Source organism: Ipomoea nil, unplaced genomic scaffold, assembly GCF_001879475.1.
Source record: "Ipomoea nil cultivar Tokyo-kokei standard unplaced genomic scaffold, Asagao_1.1 scaffold2149, whole genome shotgun sequence".
In the NCBI taxonomy this organism is placed as follows: domain Eukaryota; kingdom Viridiplantae; phylum Streptophyta; class Magnoliopsida; order Solanales; family Convolvulaceae; genus Ipomoea; species Ipomoea nil.
Window position 1 is genome coordinate 692,470 of NW_017618577.1, and position 15,581 is coordinate 708,050.

The 15,581-nt window shown below is 37.0% G+C and overlaps 1 protein-coding gene across 2 annotated transcripts; it reads left to right on the forward strand.

Moving 5' to 3' along the window:
* Window positions 1-1,174: 1,174 nt before the first annotated feature.
* LOC109149051 (LOB domain-containing protein 19-like) lies at window positions 1,175-8,646 on the forward strand. 2 transcript variants are annotated; one of them, XM_019296675.1, is made up of 2 exons: window positions 1,175-1,632; window positions 8,112-8,646. In XM_019296675.1, the coding sequence occupies exons 1-2, from the start codon at window positions 1,351-1,353 to the stop codon at window positions 8,436-8,438; spliced, it is 609 nt and encodes a 202-aa protein (XP_019152220.1). In that variant the 5' UTR covers window positions 1,175-1,350; the 3' UTR covers window positions 8,439-8,646. The 2 variants fall into 2 exon arrangements, 1 of the variants encoding a protein (XP_019152220.1); XR_002048910.1 differs by lacking the exon at window positions 1,175-1,632 and adding an exon at window positions 5,357-5,498 and having other exon boundaries at window positions 8,112-8,197.
* The last annotated feature ends 6,935 nt before the right edge of the window (window positions 8,647-15,581 follow it).

A 15,581-nucleotide genomic window follows, 5' to 3' on the forward strand; every position in this document is an offset into this window, starting at 1 on the left:
GTATGTAGCTGTTTCAAAAGCGGAGTCCCAATATCGTAGTGGGACCAAGCTTCAGCCAGTAGAGCTAAGCTGGTTTTTACAATGTGCCGGTGCCGGCGCTCTACGCGACCGTTTTGCTCGTGTGTATAGGTACAAGACTGCCTGTGCACAATTCCAAGCGAATTAAAGACAACATTCAAACGGCGATATTCACCCCCTAAATTGGACTGGATGGACGTGATAAAACGTGAAAACAATTGTTCTACCATAGCCCGAAAATGCTCAAAAACCTTATAAATGTTGGTTTTCAGTCGTAGAGGATAATACCAGCAAAAATGGGTGTTATCATCTATGAATAGAACAAAATAACAAAAATCTCCCGCAGAAAAAACGGGTGCGGGTCCCCAAATATCTAAATACACAGTGCGCACAATTTTGTGTCTTCCAGTACAGTGCGCACATTGTTGAGTCTTCCAAATTTGAACAAAATGCAAAGACAATAGATTAGAAGCCTACATTATTTTTTAGAGCCGTTGATCTGGACAAACCAACTGCTCAGATTTATCTGTACCTTCGCACATGAGCTCCTCTTCACACCTGATCCTAAGCATACATACATACATATATACATACATACATACATACATACATACAGAGTCGAGTTTAGGTGCGGTGGAGTCTTCCCGTGCGGTCAGTGCGATCGCACCAATAGTTATGCAAATATACACCATCAACGTTAAGAAATGCACTACAAAAACATACACAAATTAGGTACGCAACACCAAAAACACACCATTAGGTATGACTAAAAGCACCACATAGTGTTCGGAAATACACCTGGTAGGGAGTTATATGGTGTATTTTTTTTTTGGTGTGTTGTGTATTTTTTGTGTATATATATAGGAAAAAGTTTTATTGCGGCGGCACCTTCCCGTGCGGCGGTTTTCAGAATACACCAATAGTGTAAGAGAACCACACAACACTGAAATGGAAATATATATATATATATATATATATATATATATATATATATATATATATATATATATATATATATATATATATTGTGGTAAATATATGTCTTTCACCAAAGGTCATTCTGTATGTACACTGACCCACCACCAAAAGCTTTCTTGATATTATTATCCCGAAAAGTTGATGTAGAACTCCCACTATTATAAACCAAAAAGAAAAAGAAACCCATCATTGTTCTTCAATTCCTCTATTTAAAGAAACCCCCAGTCCCTCTCTCCAATTCTTTAGCTCGATCACTTCTCTTTCTCCGCATCATCGACCCCACTAAGGAAAACGAAAAGATTGTCGCCATTAATTCCGTCTTAATTAGCTTGTTGCTCGTTCGGAGGTACAAGAATGAGTGGTGTTGGTGGGCCATGCGGTGCATGCAAATTTCTGAGGAGGAAGTGCGTGAAGGGGTGCGTATTTGCGCCGTATTTCGAGTCCGATCAACTGGGGACGGCCCATTTCGCGGCGGTGCATAAGGTGTTCGGAGCTAGCAACGCCTCCAAAATGCTGATGGCCATTCCGGCCAACCGCCGCCTCGAAGCCGTCGTCACGCTGTGTTATGAGGCTCTTGCTAGGGTTAGAGACCCCGTCTACGGCTGCGTTGGCCAAATCTTCACTCTTCAACAACAGGTATATATCAAACTCAAACGAATATTCACTTCTTTCTTTCTTCTCCTTTTTATTTTTGGGGTCACTAGAGAAATACGTAGTCACTATCCGAGTACAGTATAAATCCCATCTTATAACACTAGTCAGAAAAAAAAATTACAAGGATTTAAATCAGCCTGCTCATAACTGACCGGTTCAAACTAAGAGGGCTATGATTCGAACTTATGGTATTGTGGTTAGAAATTTATATTCTTAATCACTCTTTCTTTCTTTTCTTCTTTTTATGAAAATTGATTCTGGATTTATACGATCTACCTACACTAAACCTCAGATCATGAACGAGTTGATGGTGGTGAACGATTCTGTTGATTAGGGTTTTCAACCAATAATTTAGGTTTCATATATCAACCTAGCTAAGATAAAAGGTAGGTGCAGTGAAACTATAGCGGTTAAACTGATGTGTGTAGGTTAAATTATGACTCTATTTGGTAGAGTCTATTTTAGAGTTTATAGTTTATTTAAGTTTAAATAAAGCTTAAAATAATAACTCATTTTGAAACATTATTTGTTTTTCGTTTTTTTAAGTTTTTTTTTTATAGTAATTTACATAAATGACCCTTTACCCTTTATATTAATCAAAATCTTAATATTTTATTTTATCTTGTTATGTCTCTTTATATATATATCATCTAATTTTACAATTAATTTTATCAAATACTTTTATTTTAATTACTTAGCTTATTAGTTGCTTTCAGCTAGGTATGTCAAATAGAACCAACATGTTTAAATTTATTTGCGTTAATAATTTAGGGGATGTTTGATAAATGACTGTTAGCTGATAGCTCTTAACTGTACTGATTGTGTTAGTGGGTTTAACCAATTGATAGAATTAGCATTAGCATTACATACAAAATAACTTTATAAAAAACTTATCGAAAAATATATTTTGAACAACTTTTTAAATTTTAGCATTTTAGAGCAATAAGTTGTTATAAAAAGCTAATTAATCAAACACTCATATCGATTATTTAACAAGTCAAACAACTAATAGTGATCAAATAAATCGAAATTGGCTGAAAGTCTAAATAGTTTACCAAACAGGCCTCAGTCCTTTCCTGAAATGCTACCTTATACTGTACCCTGTGATGCGGTACAAAAATTTAGATTATTTATAAATTGCTTATAAAATGACCGACTTAATTACATTATTAGATAAAATAATATCAAATATTATAAAATTTTATGCAAATATCGTCATATTTAACCTTACGAGTCTTTACTAATTTAATATGTATTTCCATATTTACTCCATATCAGATAAAGTAGTATCTCTATGAGTAAGACATGCCTGGGACCCTAGTTTTAAGCTGGTTGATTTTACTAACAGTGGAACAAAAAACACGTGAGATCGAGGTGATGATTATCAGAAGTACTAAATATAAATAAAATTAAGTACTCCGAAATTAAAGTTAATGCATGTTGTGTCTGAATTCAATGTTTGAGGAAGTATTATTAGAGCCGAAGAGCAGTCAATGTCGTAAGAAACGGTCTAGGTTTTCTTTAATTTCCTGGAGCGTTTTCTAGGTTTGATGGTTGACAAGTTGCTATAGTGCTATATACCAAACTTTTTTTTCTTTTAAAAATACTAGTTCTATTACATTGTAGTATCTGTTCATATACTTTCTCAACCTACTGAAGAATCAATAACACCTCCACTGAGGCTCGAACTCATAATCTTCCAAATGAAAGTCCAACCCAGATACCATTAGATCACATAGTCCTGGTGTTATATACCAAACATAATTAATGACAACAATATATATATATATATATATATATATATATATATATATATATATATATATATATATATATATATATATATAGAATAAAGTTCAAATGCAGCGGGGCCTTCCCGTGCAGCGGTGCGGCGGAATTCCAGAATACACAACAGTGTAAGAAAAACACACCACAATGAAATGCAATAAAACATCACAAAATACACAACAGACTCAAAAAAATACACCATATAACTCACCACCTCCAATGGTGTATTTCTGAACAGTGTATGGTGTTTTTACTCACACCTAATGGTGTGTGTTCGGTGATGCGGGGCTCTGTTTACTCTGTTTTTTATTTTTTTTTTGTGGTGTATTTTACTAACGTTGATGGTGCATATTTGTTGAACTATTGGTGTTGCCGCACCGCCGTACCGTAAGAGACTGCCGCACCTGAACTCGCCTATATATATATATATATATATATATATATATATATATATATATATATATATATATATATATATGATCAGGTTTCCATGCGAATAGTGCTTCCCATGCGATTACTCATCATTAACTACGTATAAATACACCACAAAGCGTTCAGAAATGCACTATTAGGATAAGTGTGGTGTGTTTTTTTGGTGTGTGGTGCATTTTTTAGTGTGTGGTGCATTGGTGCATTTTATTATGGTGTATTTCCGAACATTGAGTGTTACATTTTTACATACATAATGGTGAATCTACCTCAACAGCACGGGAAACACTATCTGCATTTGAATCAGTATATATATATATATATATATATATGTAGACACACACACATACACACACACATATATATATACACACACACACATTAAAAGTTGCACCGTTTAGGCATTTAATATACTTCTTTTGTTCAATTTTATTTGTATTGTTTGAATAACGATGTTCATAACTCAATTTTTATAATATATAAGTTGGCGTTAGTTTTAAAATTTTATATATAGTACAATTATTATTATATTAAAAAATTAAGAAGAACACGTTAAAAAATAAGTGAAGAAGAAAAGTAAATAAAACACCTAAATGGAATGAAAGATGTGATTCATTTTAAGTATCACATCTTTTTGTATACATTAGATTGTGAGCATATAGCCATTAACGTGCAATCAAACTATCAGCTTAGGCTTTTAGTTGAGATGGAGCACATGCTTCAATTTGGTATCAAAGTCAGACCAAAGGTCGTGGGTTCAAATCTCAACGCCACTCGTAAGCGACAACGGTTTACCGGTCCACGTGTTGGTTGGAATCCACCGTACACGTGAGGGGGCGTGTGAGCATATAGCCATTAACGTGCAATCCAACTATCAGCTTAGGCTTTTAGTTGAGATGGAGCACATGCTTCAATTTAGATGACCACATAATTATATTGATTGATCTATACATTTATAACCTTTCATATTGATCTTACAACATGATTAATCAAAATCATGTAATACGCCATAAGTTTTTATGTATAATAACATTATTATCTATCTAATGACGTGACGAAAAGTATTATTATTATTATTATTATTATTATTATTATTATTATTATTATTATTATTATTATTATTATTATTATTATTATTATTATTTTAAAAAATGGGAATTTTGATGTGAATTGATATAAAATTTGGTAAATAATTTGGCAGGATTATTATAGTGCATGTATTTAGGTTCTAATTGTGTCTTCTATTAACTTTTTGGGAGTAATGAGAAAATCTGTAGTCACCATCCGAGGTTATGCATTAATTAAGTAAAATTCATTTTGTGATCCTAGCTGACAAATGACCTCAAGAAGTTAAACTAGTTTAAGTTGTTCATTGTTGATCAATTTAAACAAAATGATTGAGATTTAAACTTATGACTTTATAATTACAAGTTTGTATCTTTAATCATCTTGACTTGGGTATTATCCCGTGTTTTCTACTAACTTGTGTCGTGCACTAGGGGAGAGTGAGGGAGAGAATTGTCATGTACTGGAATTTTTAATGCAATTTCTTGCTTGCCGGAGCTAACAAGCTAAGTAACCCCAATAAGCACTTTAGCAGCTCGAGGAAATAATAGTAATCAATTGTTGAAGTACAATCTTTAATTTGACTTTATTGCTTCATTTGTCTTGAATTACTATATTTCATTGCGTATAAATTAAAATTTCTAGTTATATGCCAGGGTTAGGTATACACACACAACAATAAGCTATTAAAAAATATTTTATAATGTTGACTATTGTTATAGTAGTTAAATAAGAGGTGTGACATTTTTTAAAATTAGAATTACATTTATATATGTGAGACCATCTCACGGATTTTTATTCGTAAGACGGGTCAGGTCGGGTCAATCTGAAAAAGTAATAGTTATACTGAAAAATGTAATACTAATTAGGAATAAATTGTTTGTTACTTATAAGTGAGAGTGTAATACTTTTGAGGAAAAATGTAACACTTATACATTTTACTAAAAAAGTATTACGGAGTATATTTTTCATCAAAAGTATTACTTTATTTTTTTTTGTTAGACCAAAAGGTGTCCTAAGCAGGTCCGATTACACATTTATGTTTATATATTATATATATGCTCAACACGCCCCCATCACGTGTGAGGTTACTTTTTTATGGGCTCCAAGCAACACGTGGACCATAATCTCTTTTCTTAACGGGTGAGACCTTTGGCATGGGGTTGGCTCTGTTACCAAATTGAAGCATGTGCTCCATCTCAACTAAAAGCCTAACTTGATAGTTGGATTGCACATTTATGTTTATATATTATATATATGCTCAACACTAACTGTAGGAAGCACCTTTAAGCCCGTACCGTACTCAAACTAATCTCTGTTCACACCGAGTCGGTCCAATTAATGGGTTCAATAATAAAAAAGAAATGTCATTATTTTTTTTTAAATTATTAATAAAAGAAATTCTTACTTTTAAATTGTAAATTTTTCTGAATACTTTATTGTTATAACTTATGTGTGGCTGCAACATTAGTTTTTCTTTATTATGTATTAACATATATAGTTGTCTTTTAGTTATCTAAGAAACACATGGCACTTTATGCAATATTTTCTAGTGTCCAGATTTGGGTAGATAAAGTCCAAATCCTTCAACCTTTAATTCGGTAAAGAGCAATACTGCTTAGAATTGACTCTTTCTATTTTTTGGGATAACAAAAATGTTGACTTATGTTATGGAACAATTAATTACGGAGTATATCATTTTCTGCCCATCATTTGTCTTTTCAATCCATTCATATTAATTACTACGTAATTCCTTACTATCAATAATAAGTTTGCTGTGCTGTCTTTATCATCATGTAATTTTAGGAAAAAATCCTTTACAAATTCAATCTTTAATTTATATAAACAATATATCAAAATAATTGAGTTGAAATGATTGGAGTGAAGGTATTTTTTTTTTTTTTTTTCGGAGAGTATATCTAAGCATGAATTTATAGTTACATATATAAGTGTTTAATCCCCATAATTTGATAGTATTATTATATAGAGTATTATATATATATATATATATATATATATATATATATATATATATATATATATATATATTTATTTATTTATTTATTTATTTATTTATTTATTTATTTATTTTATAATTCACTTACGAATTAAATTGTTTAAACCCCTCAAAATTGTAATTTTGCATAAACCATGAAGTGACGATTTTTTATTTATTTATTTATTTTTTTTTGGGTAAAAACGTCCCCTTAGCTTATTATTGTACACATAATATACAATTCTACACAATACAGACATTATAGAAAATATAATATAGTACATTTCAATTCAAACTATTTTGATTGTCACCTTTATTATATTAGTTGTCTTACCTATTCTAATACATTAAAATTTAACTTTAGATAAATTGTCAAAGACTTTGTGGTCTAGCAATATGAAGTGACGTTCTCAAATAGGAGGTTATAGGTTCGAGCCTCAATTTATTGTTTGTTGACCTTTGTGAAACAAAGTTGAACGGCTTTTTGATGCATGTAATGGAGCCCTAATGTTTTTTTTTTCCCTTTTTAATTTACACTTCTATACATTTTGCTCCTTAAATTATAGTTTCATATTGAATATGGTAAGTTTTGAGTATCTGATAATTAACATTTAGTCATAATATTTGAAATGTTATGATTTAATTAAATAAATTGAAATTTAAGATGGGTAGCTAGATAACAATTGAAGTGGATAAATTTTTAGTAATTTTTGATAAAATGGAGGTTAAACCCAGACTTGGGTTCAACCGCGACATGGGTAGATCCAAAGGGAGGACAATGGGGGCAGTTGCCCCACCCCCTCAACCTTCCCTACCCCCCTATATGTACGTGTATGTATGCGTATATATACATCTATAGTAGTAAATTATATATAAAAATGAAGTGTATATACAAAATAAATTTTTAAGTAGCTTAGTTGGATGTTTAATGTTTTTGTACTTGCATCATATTAATGGTGTTTGATATTTTATCATGGACATTTTTTAATTTAATTAATTTTGTCCCTACATAGAAACATTTCTGGATCCGCTCCTGAACCGCGGTTCTCTTGTGGGTTTGGACCCGTGCAGTGTCTTGCCTTAGAGCTTGGGCAATGTGGTCGGGAGCTTGAGTATTTTAATTGTTATCTAGAATTTTAGTCATTTAAATTGTTTTTGATGTTTGAAAGCTTACACATTATAGGTGGTTAACTTGCAAGCAGAGTTGGCTTATGTTCAAGCGCGTCTATCAACCCTCCAGCATCTTCCTCTGGCAGCACCACCGCCGGGAAGTTTACCCACCGGCGGCGCCAATGTGGATCTCCAGTCCTCGTGCGAAGCAGGACACAGCTCCGATGTATCATTATACGTTAATCCACCACCACCACCACCACCATTATCGCCGGGGCTAGACGTTACGGGATTGTGCGACGAGTGGGATGAAGATGTGGCTACTTCGGATCTTCACATGTTAGCTTGGGAGTTTGTGTCTAGGCACTTGCCAGGAGTGCGATTCAGGCCTTCACAATGAAACTAACAAGCTAGATTTGGTTCATCTCAGGAATCAACCTCATATTTTAGCTCCTATATCAACTATTCTCATGCGTTTTGCATGCACTCTAATTATCTATTAATTATCTCTAACTACATCATATTCTCCCTGTCCCATTTTATTTTTGGCTTCTTGTCTTGTCCATAAAAAGTGAAATCCTATCCCGAGGCGGCTATTTTATTCTTTACTATGGGCTAATCACTTTTATTTTTATCTAGTTTTAATTAACAACATTTAAATTTGACTTTTTTTATTTAATAAACTTTTTATTTGTTTTATAATTATAAAATTTTATTTATTACAATTTAAATATATATTATAAAACATTAAAGTATAAATAATTTAAATTATGTAATTGTTAATTTGAAAAAAATATTATTTAATGTTAAAGTATTTGCATTGAAAAATGATAATAAAACTAACTCCGATCCAGTCATATGTTTTAATTTTGCTGGAAGGTGGTGGAACAAATTGATTTGAGGTATGCATGAATCAATTATAAGTTAACATAAATTCGTGGATTTAATGCTTACATATCACAAGTAATGTTTTGCAATATAATAAGACATAGTTATGTAATGCCTAGACAATGACAATTCATATCAATAGTTATGCCGTGCAATCGAATGTACCATGCGCATGGTGCATACGATGCAAAACGACGCCGTTTTGACTAAAAACGCGCGTCCCACTTTAAAAAAAAAATTCAGGTTCGGTTATCGGCAATAGCATTATTGTGGATATATAGTTATGAATTTCTGGATATATAGTTATAAATTTGTGGATATATAGTTATGAATTTATGGATATTTAGTTCATTCATTGTGGATATTTAGTTCATTCATTGTAGATATTTACTTCATTCATTCACTGTGGATATATAGTTATGAATTTATGGATATTTAGTTCACTCATTGTGGATATTTAGTTCAATCATTGTGGATATTTAGTTCATTCATTGTGGATATTTAGTTCATTCATTGTGGATTTTTACTTCATTCATTCATTCATTGTGGATTTTTACTTCATTCATTCACTGTGGATATATAGTTATGAATTTGTGGATATATAGTTATGAATTTCTGGATATATAAAAATGCTATTGCCGGGAATCGAACCTGATTTCTTCTTTAAGTGGGACGCGCGTTTTTTTTAAACTAAAACGGCGTCGTTTTGCAACCGTATGCACCTTGCAAGGTGCATTCGGTTGCACAGCATAATTTGCGCAATTCATATAGGAAAAGAGTACCGACAAACCACTAAAAACATGGTGGGCCATGAGACTAAGTCAAGGCCCACAGTGTGGGTCGTGAGACTGAGGCAAAGCGCAAATGGTGGGCCGTGAAACTAAGTCAAGGCCCACTATTTAGGGCCCCGAGGCGGGCTCTAGGGTGCATACGGCTCTTGAGGTCAGCCTCTGGGGCCTTCGCTCTTTGCTCGGGTCTTTTGCATCCTACTCGGAATATCCATTCATCTTAGCCCTCGAGTCGCGGCTCTTCTTGGGCTCCGGGTCAATGGCTCTTAGACTTCGGGTCTACATTATTAGGTCATTTCCAATATTTCCATCACCAGTCCCCCCACCCTCCAAGTTGTGGGGAGTCGACAACGAGAGAGAGTAACCACTCTAAGTACCTCGTGACATGCGGTGAGCCACCCAAGGCCAAGCCGAACATAGGGGTGCCCATGACTGTCCTCGGGGACTCAAGCTAGTATCCCAGACGTTCTTAAGTATTTCTTTGATTTGTTCCTTTCGAATGTTGAGTCTATGAGAGGACCATAACCCTTTCATGCCTTCAATGACTTCTCATTGCTCGATGATGGGATTGGGACAAGCCCCCCAATCCCTCCAAGCCCAACTGCATTCTCCTAGGAGGAGCGTGGTAAGATTCTTGATCCCTTACAAATGTGGTTGTTGGGCTTGGTTTGGTATGGACTTGCTGGTGCATGCGCGAACATGGTCGAATCAATCCCAACCCAATTTTTGATGTGGTAGGTGGGTTCCTAGCTCGATGTGGAGCATCTCGAGCGTAGACTCATAGTGTGCCTTTATTTCTATGGGATTTGATCTAGCACCTCAGACATCATTCGAACCTTGCCACGAAGGGTTAGGGATGGGGGTTGGTTCCTAACCCATGCTCCCTTTCGGTCCCGGGTTTTGATATCTTGGTGAGGCACATTGCCTTTCCTTGCTTGATTGGACTAAGTATACCGCCCGGACTATTTTAGTTGAACAAAGTAAGTCGATCGGGCCCGTTTCGAGATTATTTTTGCAATTTTCTTTGTTGTATGCCTCTCAGGGCTACTTTGTTTGTATTATGCATGTCTTTGGGAACCTTACAATTGGACTAAGGGTGGCACTTGGGCTCTCCCACTTTAATCACGTTGTCCAGGTCACATACAGCTCTTGGGACCCTTCTTTGTTGTATGCCTTTCGGGGCCCTTACAATTGAAATAAGGTTGGTGATCAAGTTCTCTCACTTTGATCACGTGTTCCAGCTGGGTCACCGCCTAGGTCCTTTGAATGGCATAAGCTCTCCTTCGGACAAAAATACATTGTTTGAATTTCTGCCCTCGGGCTTCTCCTTAAGAAAATATTTCTTTCCAATATTTCTAGATTTTCCTTAAACAAACATTGCCATTTTATTTGGATTGTGAGCGTGGTCTAACCCTGTCCTGAGCATAAGGGGATATGGTGGGTGAGCGATTTCATTTTATTTGCGCTTTATGTTAAAGCCCCCCCCCCCCCCCCCCCCCAACCCCCCAATTGGCTAAGCATTGGACTCGACCAACAATAGTTTCTTCCGTCAAGTGGTCAGCAAGGACAAGCCCCGTACTGCCCTTAGGAAATGTATAGCTTCTTCTTGGCTACGCCTCAGGCTCGCCCAAGAATAGGCTCTTCCGTCAAGTGGTGAGCAATGACTAGGGCCCGTACCACCTTTTAGGAACACCTTACCATTCGACGTTAGGCGATGCACACCTCATAACGCCCCTCGGGAATATCAAGGTTGAGGCCAACGCGAACAACCTCGACCATGAATTGATTTCTTTTTTTAGGTGCTAAGCCTGGTCAGATCTCATAACGCTACTAGGGAGAACCGATGTCCAGGTACATAACCTTGGCCCCAAAGTCAACACTTGGGGTCGAACCCTCATTTCCATTTAAAAATAGCTAAAATTCTTCGGGTTCCCGAGGTGGGCCATCAAGTGTAGATTGATTTGGGTGGCGACCTCGGGGTTGTCTTGAGGTTGTCCTCCTCGGCTTAACCACGGGATGGGGCATTCATGGTCGAGCTCCTAGTGCAGTTTGACTTGAGTAACGACATTGGCCCAAGGTTCTTGGGCACATAATCTTTTGCGCATTAGCTTTTGGGATAACGTGTTAACCGACAGCCTTAGTCATAAGCAATCTTGGGTCGGTGCCAGGATGCCCAACTAATACAAAGGTGGACTTGGCTTGAGCCAGACGATTGACTTCGTGCCCACGATGACACCTTGACTTAAGAACCAACCCCCTAGGCGAATGGATTTCAACCTCACCCTGGGTGTTTCCTACTCGTTGTGGTTGGTTTGCGAACTCCGTGCTTGGACTCTGAGGAAGCGGGTTACCATAGGTTGTACATCGGTGGACCCACCTAGTGCTCTCGCAACAAGCCTGACTTGATTAGGTGGGACCAACCTCTGGATCCTGTCTCTAATTCATTGAGTAAAATCACAGCCCATTGGATGGCGGCTAACCCAACTTATGTGCCCAGGGTCAGCGAGACATCCGTAAGTGGTGTAGTTTGGAGGCTTGGGGCCACTTTAACCAGTTATTCGGTTCAACTTAGGTGCCCAAGGTCGGCAGGGTTTCAGCGAGTTGCGGAGCATGGGGGTTTGGGGTTGACTCCCCACCTCGGTTCAACTTAAGTGATCCCTCAAGTCCACCCCTTGGCATAATGATAATGTTTTTCAACTTGTGGCCTCGGTCAAGTTGTTGTTGCCTTCGATCATACAAGTGTAGCGGGAGCCGCAGGAATTATGAAAAGTGGAGCTCACCATTGTTGAAGCGTTGGGATGGTCATAGACCAAAAGATAAAAGCACGCTCGAGCTTGCATGGTATGTAAGAATCAATAAGTTCACATAAATAATATGGGTAAAATAGTAAAGCGAAATAATGGTAATAGTATTTTGTGGATTTAATGCTTAAAGTATTACAAGTAATATTTTGCAATAGAATAAGACATGGTTATGTAATGACAATTTATATAAGGAAAAGAGTCCAACAAACCCCTAAAAACGTGGTGGGCTATGGGACTAAGTCAAGGTCCACATGGTGGGCTGTGGGACTAACTCAAGGCCAACATGGCGGCTCATGAGACTAAAGTCAAGGCCCACCATTCTAGGCCCGGAAGCGAGCTCCGGGGCGGGTACGACTTTGGAAGCCAACCTCAAGGGTCTTTGCCTTATGTTCAGGTCCTTCAAGTCCTACTCGAAATATCCCTTTGTCTTAGCCTTCGGAGTCCCCAAATCCTAGCGAGATGGCTCACCCCGTTTCTTATCTCAAAGAGTGCCATTGTTTTTTGTCTTTGCCTTTTTCTCTTTCATCATTTCACTTCAACCCCCTCATGAATTTTTCTAGGGATTTGCGGATTTACTCACAATACTCACCAAAAGGCTCACCTTTTGCCACATATCTTACCAATATTAATTCATTTCCAGCCTTGCTTTCTTATCTTTCTAAAGTTGAGGGGTACACACTCCAATTTCGAGAGATCCTTGACTAAGGTCCAAGCAAAATAAGAGGTGAATAACATGCAAGCATACAAAAGATATAAACCTATTTGGCTCTATGCATTTCTCACTTGGTGTAAAGAGGTAACTTCCAATGTATATTTTAAGAACTAAACATTTTATGCACATGACTAGCACACTTCCAACATGATATGAACAATAACGCACTCCCCATCATCAAACACACTCATCAATCAAGCACCATTAGACCTGTAATTTTGCAAACTCTCGGATTAATGATATTAATTAAAAGACTGACGGATAGTCTGACGGATTCAGCGATGATATCAGTCTGATAGCTGAAACACTGATTAACTTGCGGAAAGATAAAACTAAGGAAGACAGCGAAAGGAACAACACACAAGATGTTTACCCAGTTCGATACAGTGTGTATCTAAATCTGGGGGATGATCACATAGGCGTCTAATCCACTAACAGTTCATCAAATGTACAAAGGTAGAGAATAGTAATCTCACCCAAGTGCCCCACACAAGGTAAGTACCCAGTCTACACTGACTTAGTGGATTGTTGAAGGTGGAGAGCCGTGCATACAGAAGTCAAATGAAATCCCTTCACTTGGAGAGCTAACTCTGATGCATTCCACTTCAATGACGCAGTCCGACGTTGTTCCCACAACTGTGTGATCTTAGCGTCCTTTTCGTTTAAGTAATGATATTTCTTCTCAAGTTCTTCATCATAATCAACTAGAACAAATTGTCTTGAGAAGAGTCATAATAACCCGAGATGTATTCTCTTAGTGTATGTCTGAGTGTTTCTTTCTTCTCAAAAGCGTAACCCTAATTCTCGATCGAATAAGAGTACTTATAGATCCCATATAAGAACACTCTCCATAGATATCTCTGATTGTAGATGGTAGGACAATATAAGAAGAATGTAATCTTAAAGACCCGGTCCATACCTTCCAAAGCAGATACGCTGATCTTCTTTCCAAAACAGACTTTTAAAAACGCGTCATGCAAAGACGAAACATCTTCGTAAAACAGATCTTCAGTGTCAGTCCTTCTGTTGTTGAATCTGATCAATCAGTCTTCTGTAGAACAAACAGACCCAAGCTAACCCTATCCTAGTTTGCCATAATAATATTGCCAATTATATGTTGGGGTTTTTTTTGAGCAATTAAAACACTAACAAACTACCCCTTTGGCTATTATTTGGCAAAACAACTCAACTACTTATAAAACCACAAACTAGATAGGGAGAAGATAATAAATGCATAAAGCCAAAGATCTGATTACAAAACATAATTAAAAAAAACACAGTATACAAGACATGCTGGAGCAAAACAACTTTCTTCGTAGAGGTGCCATCACAATCAGTCGCCCAGACAGGGCCAGAAGGTACAAAAACTTCAAAAAATTACTCCCCCTGAGTTCCACACTCCCCCTTTTTTGCCAATGATAGTCAAAGCACGGTCAAGCATCGGAGTGGTTCTCATTGTCCGACTTAGCAGCATCAGGAGCAGTAGATTCAGTCAAGCTTAAGCGGAGAAGAACGGTAGCCAACTCAGTACGGGCTCCTGTCAGCTGCTTGGAAATGATACCATGAACAGTCTCAAGTTCAGATACACGGGCTTTTAGACGAAGAGAGAGTTGGACATCCTTCGCATGTGGCGAATCATCAGCCACAGTATCAGCATCAGTCGTGGAAGGAGCAATCACCGGCATAACATCTCGGATGTGACCTCTAGTCAGAAGACGAGGATCAACAGTATACAGCAGAGTCGGACTGATCACCTCACTAGGCATTGGCTCAAGGCCCTGAGTTGTTAGAACTCCAAATATCAGATTAGGGAAGGGCAACCTTACCTTCTGCTCTCGTGGATGGATCAAGGTGAGAATATGATAATAAATCCAGGCCCCCAAATCAATAGCCATTTTTGTTCCAATCCGAAACAAGAGACCTGCCAATTGCTTGCCAACCGTATGAAAATGAGCCGATGGAAGCCAGTTGTGAAGAGCAAGACGATGCAAGATGACATATTTGGAGGTGAGCTGAGAGCTAGGTAGATAATCATTTTCACCAGTAGGCCATGTATCAGTCTGTCCACCTGTGAGGGTCTTTGCCACTAAATCCCAGTCCGTGATTGCTTCTTCGTGCACTGCTTTCAAACCATAATATTCATTGATCATGTCAGGGCCAAAGACATACCATTTACCTCGAATGAAGATTTGCATTGGCCGTGACCCAGTCAGGATGTCAATCTCCTCATTAAGATTGCAGTAGAATTCATAAGTCAGGAGCTTCAAATAAGGGCAAATGGAGGTAACAGTCTTCAACAGGCCCACTTCACTCAGCAATGGCAAGATGTCGCAAACAGAATTCATCTGGTG